The sequence below is a fragment of the Sinocyclocheilus grahami genome, unplaced genomic scaffold, assembly GCF_001515645.1.
Source record: "Sinocyclocheilus grahami isolate Dianchi unplaced genomic scaffold, SAMN03320097.WGS_v1.1 scaffold1115.1, whole genome shotgun sequence".
Taxonomy (NCBI): domain Eukaryota; kingdom Metazoa; phylum Chordata; class Actinopteri; order Cypriniformes; family Cyprinidae; genus Sinocyclocheilus; species Sinocyclocheilus grahami.
In genome coordinates this window covers 153,825-169,396 of record NW_015506294.1, presented here as the reverse complement: position 1 = coordinate 169,396, position 15,572 = coordinate 153,825, and the positions used below count along the sequence as shown (strand labels likewise).

The 15,572-nt window shown below is 36.1% G+C and overlaps 1 protein-coding gene across 1 annotated transcript in view; it reads right to left on the bottom strand.

Annotated features, from left to right (window-relative positions):
• Positions 1 to 9,689: 9,689 nt before the first annotated feature.
• LOC107566937 (neurexophilin-1-like) overlaps positions 9,690 to 15,572 on the bottom strand; it is a 54,909-nt gene continuing 49,026 nt past the window's right edge. The window contains exon 2 of the mRNA XM_016252513.1: positions 9,690 to 11,607. Coding sequence (XP_016107999.1) covers positions 10,843 to 11,607 — 765 coding nt within the window. The 3' untranslated portion in view covers positions 9,690 to 10,842. The remainder of the gene's footprint in view (positions 11,608 to 15,572) is intronic.

Here is a 15,572-nt window from a genome sequence, read left to right as displayed (position 1 = left end):
AATGATCGACAGGGCCTCCTAAACAGGCCTAACGCGATCCGATTAAAAATGGAAATAAACACAAAAAATAAATGTAACTCAGCTTTAAATTTATTTGTTTATTTATTTTCTATGTACATTAGAATGTGTCCTTTTTGTTTTAATTGTTATTTTTCTGAGCAAAAAAGAATGACTATCATGCATTTTACCATGCATGATTTACAGAAGACACCCACTAAAATCCCATTTAGTGTGACAATAGGTTATAAATAATCTTGTCAGGCATATTTAGAACAATAATCATTTAATGACATATTAAAAGACTCTATTTAAAGATCACAGTCCAGCCCCAAAATACTAATTATTTGTAATTTTAAATCTTTATACTATCCTTCAAACCACTAGGTTTTACCCATTTGTCTGCAAGTTTTTGTAAGGAAGTGAAAATCATTAAAAAAATTAATAAAATTTAGTGTGATCAAAAATAATTTGATTTATAGTAATCAGGTCACTATAATTGTTTAATTTTTACATGAATATATCTGTTACACTGAATGACCATGGTTTATTACTCTGAATGACGTTTTGCCAAAAGTGAAAGAATATTGTCATTGTTCCCATAATTCCAATGTTTTTAGTATTAGTCTGTAATATTGTGAATTAGTCTCATTAAATTTGTTTTAATAATAATCCTAAGTAAATGACGGCAGAAGCAGATGTTGAAAATTAATAAGCATTTCATTCTACTGTTTGATGCTCCCTGCCCTTCTTGCAAAGCTCGTCACTTTGTTTCCGATATGCCTGACCCCAAATATTACTGCTTGCAGCTATATTTATGAATACTTTCTGTTTGCCAACATAAATGACATTATCAGGATGGGTATTTAGGGTATTTTTGAGAATCCCCTCAATGGCCTCTTGAACTTGTAGTTGAACTTGACATAGCGAGGGGGGGCTCTGTTGAGAAATATTGGTAAATTGTATTATTCTGACTGTTGAAATCCTCAATACCTTTCTCGTCTTCTTGCTAAGAATGCCTCTACAGCTACTGGGTCAGCAATGACTTTTTGGCAGTGCCTAACAACTCTTTTTGTCCATGGACATCTATATAAAAATAAATAAAACAATACAAAAATGCATTAAAATATTAATATTAATTAGGTTTAAAATATGCGTCAGTGCTTAAAGGGTTAGTTCACCCCAAAATTTAAATTAGCCTGTGTTTTACTCACCCTCGAAGCATCCTAGGTGTATGTGACTTTCTACTTTCAGACGAATCCAATCGAAGTTGTATTAAAAATTGTCCTGGCCCCTCCAAGCCTTTCAATGGGGGTAAGCGGGTGTTGGTTGTCAACAGTTCCGAAGACGTGAAATAAAGTGCGCGCATCCGTAATAAAATGTCCCTCACATAGCTCCGGGGTGTGAATAAAGGCCTCCTGTAGCGAATCCATCCATTTTTGTAAGATAAATATCCATATTTCAAACGTAATAAACACTTTTCTCACTTTTCTTTTTTGATGATGTCACAGACTGTCAAAAAAGTCTTCATAACTTCAAAAAAGAAAAACTTGTCTGAAAATGCAAAGACGACATTTTTTTACAGTTTAGAACATTGTATTACCCACAATATTGACATTTTATTTTCACAATTTGTTTTTTTTAATTAAACATGGAAGTAGACCTGAATTTAAATGTTTCCTATGTATATAAAATCACTTTTGAAAATGTAATTTAATGCAGACACCAAAATTGTGTGTTAAAATATATTTTAATATGTTGTGAGAGGGATGTTGCTAATATTTTCATAGCAGCTAAAACATATACACATCTTCAGCCTGGTATTGATTAGGTCAGACTCAGCTGTTGATGATTGGAAAGTCTTCTTGACAGAGATCACATGACACTCAGACAACCAGGATAAAGCTGTCATTTCCTCTCTTCAGCATCTTGCCAAGCCAATCTCTGTCTCGTTTCCCTCAGTATTGCATCCTTTACCTCTTAACTGCTTACTTAGACAAAGGTGAAAAATATAGAGCCACATTTCACCTCACCGAGTATCTTTTTTCCCCCAGTCAAAAGACATCTAATTGCTAATCTATAATCCTTTTAATATGCTCTTGCCTTTTTCGATTGATCCTCTGCCAGGCGGAACAGCATGGCTGGGGGCTACATTAATCTTATTAAGGGTGGGTTTAGGATGGTGCTGCAAATCCAAACAGTGCTTTTACCCATACTATATTGCACGCCCCCTCTCTCTCTCTCTTCCTTTCTTTACCTATCCTCGATACATCTCAATGCTAGACTCACCTTGCTTTTGTTTATCAGTGACAAACTTGACAAGCCCAGGTACAAAAGGGCTTTGTTGAGTGATGTTTTTTCATTAATATTTATGTTTACTTACGGTGAGAGTGAATGATGATAACGGGCCGGTATTTCTCTCTCTCTGTCGTGCGCGCACATACAATCACACACACACACACACACACACACACATATACACACACACAGACACAGACACAGACACACACACACACAGCAAAACATCATCATACTCTTTCTATATTATTCAGACAGCCCACTCGCACAACTGTAATGTTGCCCTTGACTTTCTAAGATGGATCTGGAGGTCAAGTAACACTTGACTTATATGATTAAGGTGTATTCTTGGTTATGACGGTCTTTGTTTGAGAATGTAGACATTTTTTGTCTAACTTTAAAGCTCCTTTTTTAACTACAAACTGATGTTTTTTTAACAATCAGAGCAGTATTTGGTAACACTTTAGAATAATGGTCCGTTGTTAACAAGTATCTATGCAGGAAGTAATAGGTAGTACTACATTAACACTTAACTTAATACAATTAACTAATAGAGAAGCAAGATTAACTAAGCAGTAAGTAGTAGCAAATTTAGGACAAAGGTAGTTACTTATTAGATATTTGATAATTACTAAAAAAATATATATCCTCATTGAGATCTAGTTGCGAACTATGACCAATTAATAAAGAATAACCAATTAATTGCTAATCACAACAGTAACGTCTTAAAAGTGAACAATTGGGTTCTTTGTGGAAACTAATTTATGAATATGATATCCCCCAAATAAGTCGGCTACAGGTTGAAATTGTGACTACTACTCTTACCAAAGGATGGATGTTCTCTGTTTATTTCAAGCAAAAACATAAAATAATAATAAAAACAATTCATTTAAAAATGTTAATAATTAGGAAGTGATTGAATTAGTTCACAATTATGAGCTCTAGTTTGTGTCAGTTCAGTATGTCTCCGACTCCAAAAGACCTATACCGTTAGTGACAGTAGGCAGGGGAGGACTTTTCTTCAATATAAATAATTGACAAAAACAATTCACATCCTTAATGAAGGCATCGACTGCATTTATATTGTGTTAAGCACAAAACCGCATATTCCAGATTACAGTGTCTGGCAAAATATCACTAGTGCCTCACACACATGTATGTGTCAGATATAAAATATGTTAAATAACTTATTAAATTACTTAGTAATTACTGAGTGGTTAATGTGTTTTTCACTTTAAAACAATGGTCCAGATCACTAGTAGTTCCTGCAGGCAGACAAGGTAACGCTTGAGTAATTAATGAGAGGCTAATGTATTTTTCACTTTAAAGCTAAAGTGCTACTAAGGAACTACTAGTGATCTAGACCATTATTTTAAAGTGAAAAACACATTAACCCCTCAGTAATTACTCACAAGTAAATTAATAAGTTATTTAACATATTTTATATCTGACATACTGTACAGTCATACATTTGTGTGAAGCACTAGTGATATTTTACCAGTAGGTCCACCTGGAGTGGGATACATTGAACTGACACGAAGCAGAGTTCATAATTGTGAACTAATTCAATCATGAGCTTGTCAGCATCACTTCTTAATTATTAACATTTTTTAAGTGAATTTTCATTTTTATTATTATTCTATGTTTAAGTTTGAACATCCATCTTTTGGTAAGAGTAGTAGTCATAATTTTAAAATGTAGCCGACTTATTTGGGGGATATCAAATTCATAAATTAGTTTCCACAAAGAACCCAATTGTTCACTTTTAAGACGTTACTGTTGTGATTAGTAATTAATTGGTTATTCTTTATTAATTGGTCATAGTTCACAAGTAGTTCTCAATGAGGATATTTTTACTGAATAATTATCAAATATCTAATAAGGAACTACTTTTGTCCTAAATTTGCTACTACTTACTGCTTAGTTAATCTTGCTTCTCTATTAATAAATAGTATTAAGATAAGTGTTAATTTCGTACTACCTATTACTTCCTGCATAGTTATTTTTTGTTAACAACGGACCATTATTCTAAAGTGTTACCCAGTATTTATTTGGCACAAAAACAATGCATCTCAACAAGGGCGACAGCATTAAACTCATAGAAGAAATGTACTACAAATGCAACAAATAAAACTATAAACACTCTAATTGGGTCTGTAATTGAGTCAAACACACACTCACAAACAGCAGCATTTAGCAGAAGAATAAAAAGTAAAGCTGAATGCCAAACTCAGTGTGCCATGAACTTATTGGGAAAAGTAGCTTGAAAATCTAAACCATTTTGAAAACAGATACTGTTACAGTTATGCTATTATATAATGTGCATGTCCATAATACAGTAAATGCTATGTTTAACAAGGTAAACATTGTAAATTACAACATTTAGGCAATGTGTGCCCTGACAATATTTTTGATAATGAAATGCATGTTGTTTTATTGTATGATTATCTGTTGGGACATTAATTAAAGTACTACCAATAGCTGTTTAGGCAAGGCCATTTACTGCAATGCACTGTGCAGTTTACTGATGTGATAGCTGACATTACCTGATATATCTTCAGAAATGTGCTACTCTGTTCACGTAACCATGTTTAATACAGACAGATACAGTGGGGAAAATGTAAAATCTTCACAATTTTCCTTTTTTTCATCACACTGTGGTTTAGAGTGAAGTGGTATTTGCCCCTCTGGATCACTTCATTATATCTACACTCTTAAAAATAAAGGTGCTTCAAAAGGTTCTTCAAGCGATGCCATAGAAGAACCATTTTTGGTTCCACAAAGAACCATTCAGTCAAAGGTTCTTTAAAGAACCATCTCTTTCTTACCTTTTTATAATCTGAAGAACCTTCTTTCGCCACAAAGAACCTTTTGTGAAACAGAAAGGTTCTTCAGATGTTAAAGGTTCTTTATGGAACCATTTAGACAAAAAGGTTCTTCTATGGCATCGTGAAGCACCTTCATTTTTAAGAGTGTAGTCCAGAGAACCAGCTGAAAAAAAGACACTTGCAGCCATGAGGCACATGGTTAATTTCTGCAAAATCTTTCTTTAGTAAGGATTTGTTTTACAGTAAGTTGCTGATGTGTATAGACTAATACAACTTTAAACAGTTTAATTTGGTAAGCATGGAAAATTATCTGAAGTGCTTTAACAAACTTTTCCTGGTGCTGTAAACTATGTCAGCTGCCCTAGAATTTCCGCTATGACTATGTTGGTGCATTCAAGTCCTCCTAGAAAATTCGTATTTAAAAGTTATTTATTTACTCATTATTTACTCATGCAACATCACATAATCAAATCAGATGTATAAGACAGACCTAGCCCAAACAAAACAAAATAATTACACTGTAAATAATAAACCCAAATAACGTCTTAATGTAAAATTATGAAAAATAAAGCTAGCTTCTGTCATAATTACAACTACATGGTATACAAAATAATGTTTAGTTATAAAATACAGCATGTAAAATCAAATTATCCTGAAAACCCATTCATTACCATTTACTACAGACTTGAAAACTTCACAACGCGTGCATCATCTAGAATTCCGACTAATAGCAACTTTGAACTCCTAATTACGATTATTCCGAATCCGACCTCATAAAACTTCATAAGCGAACACCTTCTTTCTTTAGCAATATATTTACCTGCCCCGCAGATGCAAGATAAGCATCTGATTCTCTGCTCCTTCCAGCGATGAAAAGCTTGACCTTCTTGCTTCTTTTTGTTCACGTCGCCTTTTGACCTCTTTATTGTCCATTTAAATGTACTGTTTGAACACATTTCGCGCCCTCCAAACTCATAAAAACTCTTTCAGTGCCTGTTGCCCATATATGGAGTGCGCTCCGTAAACGCGCAAAATTGTTGAGAGGCAGACAACTCCTCAAAAGCCTTCTGATTGGCTAAACAAAGAACCTAATCCCGGGGTTATTTTTTATTTTAGTGGCCTGTGTGACCTCAATGTGAGTCTAATGATAGTGCTATCTTTCTGCAGTAGTGATATCTTTCTTCATTTCCTGCATGCCATTCCATAAAAGAGAGAGAGAGAGACAACTAAAGCATTAGATTAGATGCATTAGAGATACAAAATACAGAATATAAATATAAGAATAAGTTACAAATATAAAAAAAGAGGTCATATTTGATCATATTTTTTATTTTATTATTTTTCCTTTTGTTCACTTCTAATACAAAACAAGTAATAAGGGTCATTTTTTGAAATTGAGATTTATACATAATCTGAAAGCTGAATAAATAAGCTTTCCATTGATGTATGGTTTGTTAGGATAGGACAATATTTGGCCGAGATACAACTATTTGAAAATCTGAAATCTGTGGGAGCAAAAAAATAAATAAATTCAAAATTTTGAGAAAAATCATCTTTAAAGTTGTCCAAATGAAGTTCTTAGCAATGCATGTTACTAATCAAAAATTACGTTTTGATATATTTACGGTAGGAAATTTACAAAATATCTTCATGGAATATGAACTTTATTTAATATCCTAATGATTTTTGGCATAAAAGAAAAATCGATTATTTTGACTCATACAATGTATTTTTGGCTATTGCTACATATACCCGTGTGACTTATGACTGGTTTTGTGCTCCAGAGTTATATATTTTACATATTTTTATATTTATATATAAGGTATATATTTTTTATATATTTTTTATTTTGGAATAAAGTTTTATTAAAATTGTATATTACCCCTCTTCTGACCACCAAAATAAATCCAGCTATGTTATTAAATGTCTTTTCTCTCTTTCTTAGAACCATTAAAAGCCAAGAATATGAGATAGGCCTGGATGTTTATATGGGAAAGACATTAATCTCTGTTACATAATACAGTCACATAAAGTGCAGAACAAGTCATTTCTACAACCAAATTTTAATAAACTGCCATTTTATTATGAGGAAGAGCATTTCTAATAACAGAATGAACTCTTAAATTTAAAAAGTAATAATTTAGGTAAGGTAATTAATTACATCACTTTTATAGTTGTAGTGCAAACTCCAAAGAAGCAGAAAGTGGCTGAAACAAAGCTGGAAATATCAGTAGTGTTTGAAAATGTAGGAAAATGTTGTATTGTGTCTCAAATGACACCTTCATGCATAATGCCTAATGTGGCGTGCTAACCTTCTGGCTGCTGGAGAGGGAGATGAATCCAGACAGCATGCAGAAATGGTAATGGAGGTGCTTTAGCAAAGGTTACCATCTCTCCACAGACCCAGCCCGGGCCGCTCCCTCACCTTCTTGCGTAAAAATCAAAGGAAATGTTACATCTGAATAAGCTGTAAATGCACAGAAAGTTCACACGGGTGATCCGCAGTGCTGCAATGAAAGCCGGGAACGCACTTTGGTAGAGAACCCTGAATGTGTTTACAGCCATAAAATGTGTTTTGATTTGTCATTAGGAGTGCAGAGACTCAGAAATTGTGCTCAAAAATGTTTTATCTTTAAAAGCTAAAAAAAAATGAAGACGAAAGAAGACTATTCATTGTTTTTAATGCTAGACATTCTTTTATCCTAATAACCCAATATTTGATGTTCTTTCCTCACATTTAATAAACAAAAAGTGCAACGGCTATTTTGAAATTCCAGCGCTGTCCTGAGACGCCCCCCTTCTAGTCATTTAATAGTGTGAGGGGGGAACGTGCCCACCGCTGTGGCAAACTTTCAGGAAATGATGAGTAACAATTTTAAGGAGGAGCAGTAATGGCGCATTCGCTCTCACAGTAGCAGAGATTCAGGAGTGATTAATGAAAACAAATTTTTCATGGCAATTAAAATGATTAAAGCCGGAGGGCCTTTTTGCTGTTACCCTGAATTGCTCCAGGAACAAGGCGGCAACAAAGCTGCGAACCAAAATTGCATTAGTAGTGGAGGAGAACTGTATTAAAATGCAAATGTACAGCTGTTAATAGTTCTTCAAAAACCAATAATCCCCCACAGTCAGTCATGTGTCAGAATGGTTAATGGAAAAATATCCCAGAGGCACACATGGTCCTTTTCCATTCCGCTTCTGATTAAAACAGAAATTCTGCAGAGGCAAAAGCAGAGCTCGGAGTGGGATGGGATCGGCTGGGATGGCTTAATGTTGGGCAGGAGACCAAAACCCATTGTTCGGAATTTCCCTGACTTTAAGGCATGCTTTGTCCCCCCTGGGATGGCTGTGAAGTGCTAAGCAGGGAAAGAAAGCTACTAAATCTGATCTGGAGGTATTAAAGCTATTTATCATGAAGGTGTTTAGCGCATAATCTGTATCGAGCAACATCTGAATTAAATACACATGATAGTCAGGCCCCTCCTTGCAACAGAAACGGGCTCTGCCGAAAGAGAGTGTGGGGTGCGGGCGTCATAATTGAATAAATACTGCGTTTGGTTATCCTGTCACCTAATTATGATTCTGCCGCAGGTTGTGTTATAGATATCGAAGCATTCTGACCCACCAGAGGGAGAAATGCTGTTCTGTCTCTCATTCCTGCGCAGGAGGAGAGCTGCCAATGGACCAAACAAGTTGATTAAGAACATTATCATTTAATAGGTTTTGGGAAACCAGCAACAACAAGCAAAACATATAATGATTTTTTATATATATATATCTTCACATTACTTTTTTATTTCACTGTTTTTTAGTGAAGTCTAGTTTAGTGGTTTTTAATCATAGCAAAGCAGTTTCAAAGGCCTAACAATCAAAGCAGTATAAAAATAGTATACATATATGGATTTGATGCACTGAAATATTGATATAAAGCTTAATTTTCTAGATAGATAGATAGATAGATAGATAGATAGATAGATAGATGTTTATGATTTATGTTGATTAGAAAGAAAAAAATTAAGGCAAACTTCAGACAGCTCAAAAATGAGTCTTGTCTGCAAAACCCCTGTAGACAGGTGATGAAGACACAAACCTAGCACCCTCTTTAATTACTGATAAGTTGTGAGCCAGCTAAACTCTTTAGATTGCTCCCGCCGGAGGCCTTAATCACTTTAAGGCGGACCGCTGATCCTAACTGCTGCATTGGAGTGTTCTGTGGCAGTGAAACAGACACTATCGGTCTGCTGGTCTCACCCGATCCCATTTCCTGCTGCTGAGACATAGTGCATCTGCAAATGAAAGAGCTCCCTGCTCCTGCTGGGAAATGGAAAGCGGTTTTGTTTAGAGATAGTAAAAGAGATGGATTAAAATTTCTGTATAGTTTTAAATGGGCTTAAATATTTCACAGTTGTAATTTAGATTTCAATACCATTCTCTATCCCTTCTCTGACGCTTACAAATTACAAATTAACAAGATAAGCATGTAGAAAAAAAGGTTTTCATATCACATTCTGAGAAACACAATAATAAAGACTCCACCTGATAAAACTTTCAGTTTTTTATTCATTTGTACATCTCCATCCTCTTGTTCCCCTGAAAGTAAACATGATCATACAGATGACAAGTACTTCTAATATATATTTTTGACAGTTTTACAGCCCCTGTACAAGAGCATGGATTTCATGGAGTTCACATCTACATCAGCAACATCAGTTTCTTTGTCCAAAGAACCGAGAACAAGCATATATGGGATTGGGAGCTGAGAGAGAGAGAGAGAGAGTGTGGGGTTTTGGGTTAACAGACAATGAGTGAAGGCATATACAGAAGCAGCTCCATCAGGATCAACTATGTACAATACAAACCATTCATACAAATTAGGCTCTAGATATAGAATTCATTACATTACAGTGTATTATAAGTGACAATGAGCAAGCCCTCCAACCATTCCTGGATCTTATTAAACTACAGGACACAGCTCGGGCCGAACAATTCGCAATTATTACAGTACAGCTTCTTTGTAATAGGTAGAAAACATGCCTGTAGTTAAGGCCTGCTCATAACCAGCAGAACAAAGCCATTCTCCTCATCTTTGGGCCTTTGGGCAGGGAGGAATAACTCAAGAACGTGTGGGGACTCCAGGGCTGTTCAAAAGTTTGTAGGTGGAGGGAACATCGAGATTCTGATCGCGAATAATTCTCCTGCGACATCGCTTCTGAGGCGAGCTAGTAGCTAAACGAAAAAGTCCTACTGTATCTACACCTTCGTGTCCTTTTGGCAGTTCTAATAAACATGTACGTACTTGTACAAATCAACTAATTAAACGAATATTCTGAAAATCAAACACTTGCACAATTCTAAATTAAAACGGAACATCACAAGACAAAATTGAGAGTTTACATGGTCATACAAGAAACACTCCAGTGGTAAAATAATATTCTAAGAACATTAAAATATATAAACAATAAATTAACAATAATATGTGCTTTAACTTAAAGGAAACCAAGTGAGCAAACAAAAGCACTACGTTATGCCCTCAAATGAAAGTTTCATGTAGTCCTTGAGCAAATAGCCAAATTCTTCTCTTTTCAAGTCGATTTAATAGATCCGGGCCATAAGCGCATGGTATGGGCGGTTCGGGGAACATGTATTTTTTGTGGATGGGGAGAGAGCTCCATCCTTTGCCTCTCGTTGTCCTTCGTGTGGGTGACGTCAACGGCTACCTTCAGCCGGAAGGGAAGTAAGGAGTATCGCTGTGGTAGTTATAATCTGGGCAGACTTTCTGCACTAGCTTGTAGTCGGTGCTGTAGAAGGAGATGTAAATGCAAATTACTTTGAAGGGCTTCGAGCAGAGCCAGGATACGTGGCTTTGCGTCTGCTCCTGGTAACATGTCTTGGATGGGTCGAAGTTGCAGAGCGTGTTTTTGGAGCCCCTCTCCACTTTCTCGTACTCTATGCGGCAGTTGAAGGACTTGGAATCCTTGGAGTCAATGACCGACTGCTGGGCCGTCAAGTCAAACTCCACGATTTTGCTGGGTGGGACCAGGCTGACGGACACATTGCCCTGGCCCGTGGAGTTATGGCGGAAGAAGACGCTGAAGGTGCCATTGCCGTGATCGACGATCTTTCCGGTGATCAGGAGGTTGAGCTTGACCGTTTTGATGTTGGAGTGGAAATCTCCCCAGCCGAACATTTTCTTGAACTTGCCTGTCTTGACCATCGGCCGCCGTTTGGCTCGAGGCCTGGAGTCCTGCAGGTCCGTGGTATTCCTCAGCCAGTCCCACAGATCCTGCTCTGAGTAAGGCTCCGGAGTGTCATAGTGCAGGTCCAGGGCTGTTGCGTTTTCCTTCCCATGGAGAGTCTGTGATAGAAGTCGACTGATGGACAAGTCCTTACTGCCTTCTGTCCATATATGCTTTAGTGTCGACTTGGGGCTCCCTGATTTGAGCAGCTCCGACTTCCCCGGGATAGAACCGTGGGCACTTGAAACCTAAGAAAGCAAGATGGAGAGGACGTTATTGAGCCATCTTAACCTTAAAGAGCTACAGAAGACGCATAATGCAAAGCAAGTGAGCATTTCATCCAGTGCCGCTTGACAGGAAAAAGGAATTAAGTGGATATTACTCTTGATTCGGGAGATATTGACCCCTCATCCCCACACAATCATGTAGTCTCCTACTCAACAGACAGATCAAATGGATTAGGATGAGGGTGGAAAAAAAGATAATCGATCGAGCCCGCAAGCTTCAATTTGCAAGGTGTTAGCTGACAGGAGCCATCTGGGAAATGGAACGGAGCGTGGCGAATGAGAAAAAGAATACAACGATCAAACTCGCCACGTCGTGCGGTCGGGGAGGAGATCTCCGCCGGCCCTCCCTGATAATACCGGTGACTATTCTTTGAGTAAAGAGCAGACTATTAACCAGCCAGTGCTCCTTGAATTGATGATTGATGAACCACTGGGTTCTCTCCATTTAGTGCAGATGAGTGGAATTAGGTCCATACAGGGCCTGGCGGAGCGCCGTGACATTGATTGCCTGATTTCTACTGTAAGACCTGACAGCAGATCTGTCTTGCGGTGGTTTTTGCATCTCGAGGGCTACCCCTGGGATCGATAGTTAGAAAATAAGGTCTCGCTACCAATCTGCCCAACCCTTCGGACAGAATTGCCTCACAGCATGTGCGAAAGCGAGGGCGATGCGAGTCCATTTTAAACACAGTGCTGGGTGGGAGCAGGGCCACGTGACTCACTTAAGGATTTCATGTTGCGAACCTGAAAGGTAATCGATATCTGACTTGAAGAGTGGTTCAAAATGCAAATTAAGAGAAGTTTAACTTAAAAACTTGGGAATTGCACGATAGCGCTCCGCTCGTGTTCAGAACTCATTTGTTAAAAATGAATGAATAAAAACGCACAACTCAACATGCACCTGATAAGCAAGCACTCTAGTGATGAAGAACCCTGGGAAGAGAGTTCAAATATGTTTCCAATAAAATTAGCGATCATTACTCTTCCTCATGTGTGGAGTAAGAGGCCTTGCCCTGTACTAAAAGAGTAATATGTTTTGCGCTCTGGGAGCATGATTAAAGACGGAGTTATTATTTATTAATGGCTAATTGCTGAAGGGGCAATACAAACATTCCAAGGCTGAGCAAGTTTCAAGGAGCTATTTGTGTGAAGTTCAGTGCAGCCTGGCCGACTGGGAGGGCACTTGCATTGATAAATGGATCTTTATAGTGCTTGATTTAGCAAAATATTGAGGGAAAAACATGGTTTCATGTTTATGTATTCATCAACCAATGGATTATAGTGTAATGCAATAAAACACTTGCAAAACATTTTAACAAGTGTCCTAGGTTATGTAACATACAGTCGATATATAGTCAGGTAGTCACGATCATATTAATATTAAAATTATTATATAATAATTCTTACTACCACTACTACTACTAATTTTAATACTAATAATAATACTTTTAAATTTAATTGGTTTGTATTATTTTTATTTGTAATTGTTTTATGTTCTTTATGTTCTTGTTCTTTTATATTTGTTTCTTTATTTCTTATTTTTATTGTATTCTATGACATTCATTCAGTATGGTTTCTGTAATGCACTTTGTAAACACTGTTTTTAAAAGATGCTATAGAAATAAAACTTTATATACTAAACCCTAATAGAGTAATCAGGATATTGTATCACACTGAAAGTTTATTTGATAATGACCGGCTAACCTGCTTATTACAAAGCTAATTACCAAATAAATGGACACGAAATGAAGTTGAAATTATTTTTACTGCAAAGAGATTTGTCAAATCTCAAGCATGCAGTTTAAAGATCATTATACCAAAATATTTGATGGCAGAATACTGCAACTGATCAATCAGAATAAAGCATTTCAGATATTCATTCTAATTGAGTCATTAATGAGTCAAATAAGTGTTAGAATTTTAGCTCTTACATTTATAAACAGCCATTTAAAAGGTAAAGGTAAATCCTGAGACTAGCATTCAACAACTGAAAAACAAAGTGTCTTACTCTTTGCCTATGGCTAGTCTGTATCTGTCCACCTTTGGCGACTTTAAAAAGCTCATACGTTGACAGCACAAACAACGAAACACTGGCCAGGAGTCAGTTCTCCTGGGCACAAAGCCTGCACACATAGTGGATGTTTGAACGCAAGCCTCGGTCTTTCCAGTCTGTCTTGCCATGACGGGCTTGGATCCAGCCCGACTGCTGGAGCTTTACGGAGCCAGCTGCAGTGCTCACCTGAGGCAACAGTGCATCTGGTAAACACATTCGGGGGGGAGTCACGGCCAAGCCCTTCCCACCTCACCCACTGACAGCCAGTCAGCCAGGCACAAACAGCTGGACTCCCCCAGGCACTGCACTGCATCAGGTCAGCAAGAGCAGCATGTGTACACCAATCTGTGTGCCTGGTGTGAGTCTTAATGAGTCTGCCTGCTTTAAGAACTTCAAGGCTGACAGATCAGATCATATTGGTTACATTCTTAATCCCAAAAGCAAGCTGAACAACATCAAACATTATAAATATTAAAAGGCTTTTACAAATGCGAACATTGTTCATTCCAACAATACAGGATTCAGGACATGCTGTTCATCAACATGGGGAGTGTGCAAAAAGACGTTTTTAAAATCATCCAGTTGGAGGGTTGCGCAAATGGCTATTCTGGACTATTTTTAACTTGACACAGCATCTGAAAACACAAAAGCCATATTGGGACAAACAAAAACCAATGCAAGACATGATACAACAGCCTAAGATGTCCATCTGAATATTAGTAATATTAGATCTAACATTTCAAAGAGGATTTTATTGTGCAAATATTCAAACAAGTAAAGCATGACAACTAATAATATAATATAGTATAATAATATAATATAATATAAATTATTATTTTATTTATTATTATTTTATTATACGTATTTAAAAAATTTATTTAATTGTTTTATGTTAAATGTATAAGAATATTACTCTGTGTGTGTGTGTATAATATAATATAATATAATATATAATATAATATGGTTTATTATCTCATATATAATTATTAAAAAATATGAGAAAATCAATACATCATTTTCACAATATATAGTTCAAAGAAATGTGAGTGCAAATTAAATTCAGCAACTTGCCAAATTATGTTTTTTTAGAATTATGAACAGTCACTTTTGTGCCAGTGACTAACTGAAAATTACACACTGTAACATGGAGAGGTAACAATGCATTTAACCTTGAAATACATGCTCTATGACTGCACTGCAGTACCAAATAACGGCAAAAATCAGACCCTGCTTGCCTAAGATAAGCCAGAGCTACATTTGGTCCTAATTAATGATAGCAGATTAAATGGAATAATTATGCAGGCTAATTCTGAAAATGCAATTATGTTATTGCCGCACATTTGTGTTTCTATTTGAATGTTAATTTGCACTAATTAAGGCATTAATATGCACCAATAAGTCAACTACAGTGTTAGCTAGTATATTATTGACACATTGATTACATCGCCAAGGCTGTTTACTTAGTAAGTGAAACATTACAATGTGCTTGTTCCCAGCATTTCTGCAGGTGTCCATATTTTTAAAACTGGCCGATTAAAAGGGGACATTTAAATTAGCTTTTTAAAATCATAATCAGCCTTGGCTTCGGGGAATGTCCTTTAAAGAGAAATTATCAAGATCAAAAAATAACATTTTTATTTTATATTCCAGAAAAATGTATCATGAACTGAAAGAGAGAGTGTGTGTGTGTACACACACACACACACACACACACACACAGTAATATTCTTATACATTTAACATAAAACAATTAAATAAAATTTTAAATACATATAATAATAAATAAAATAATAATTTATATAGAATTATATTATATTATATAGATTTTTAGTTTTATATATATATATATATATATATATATATATATATATAT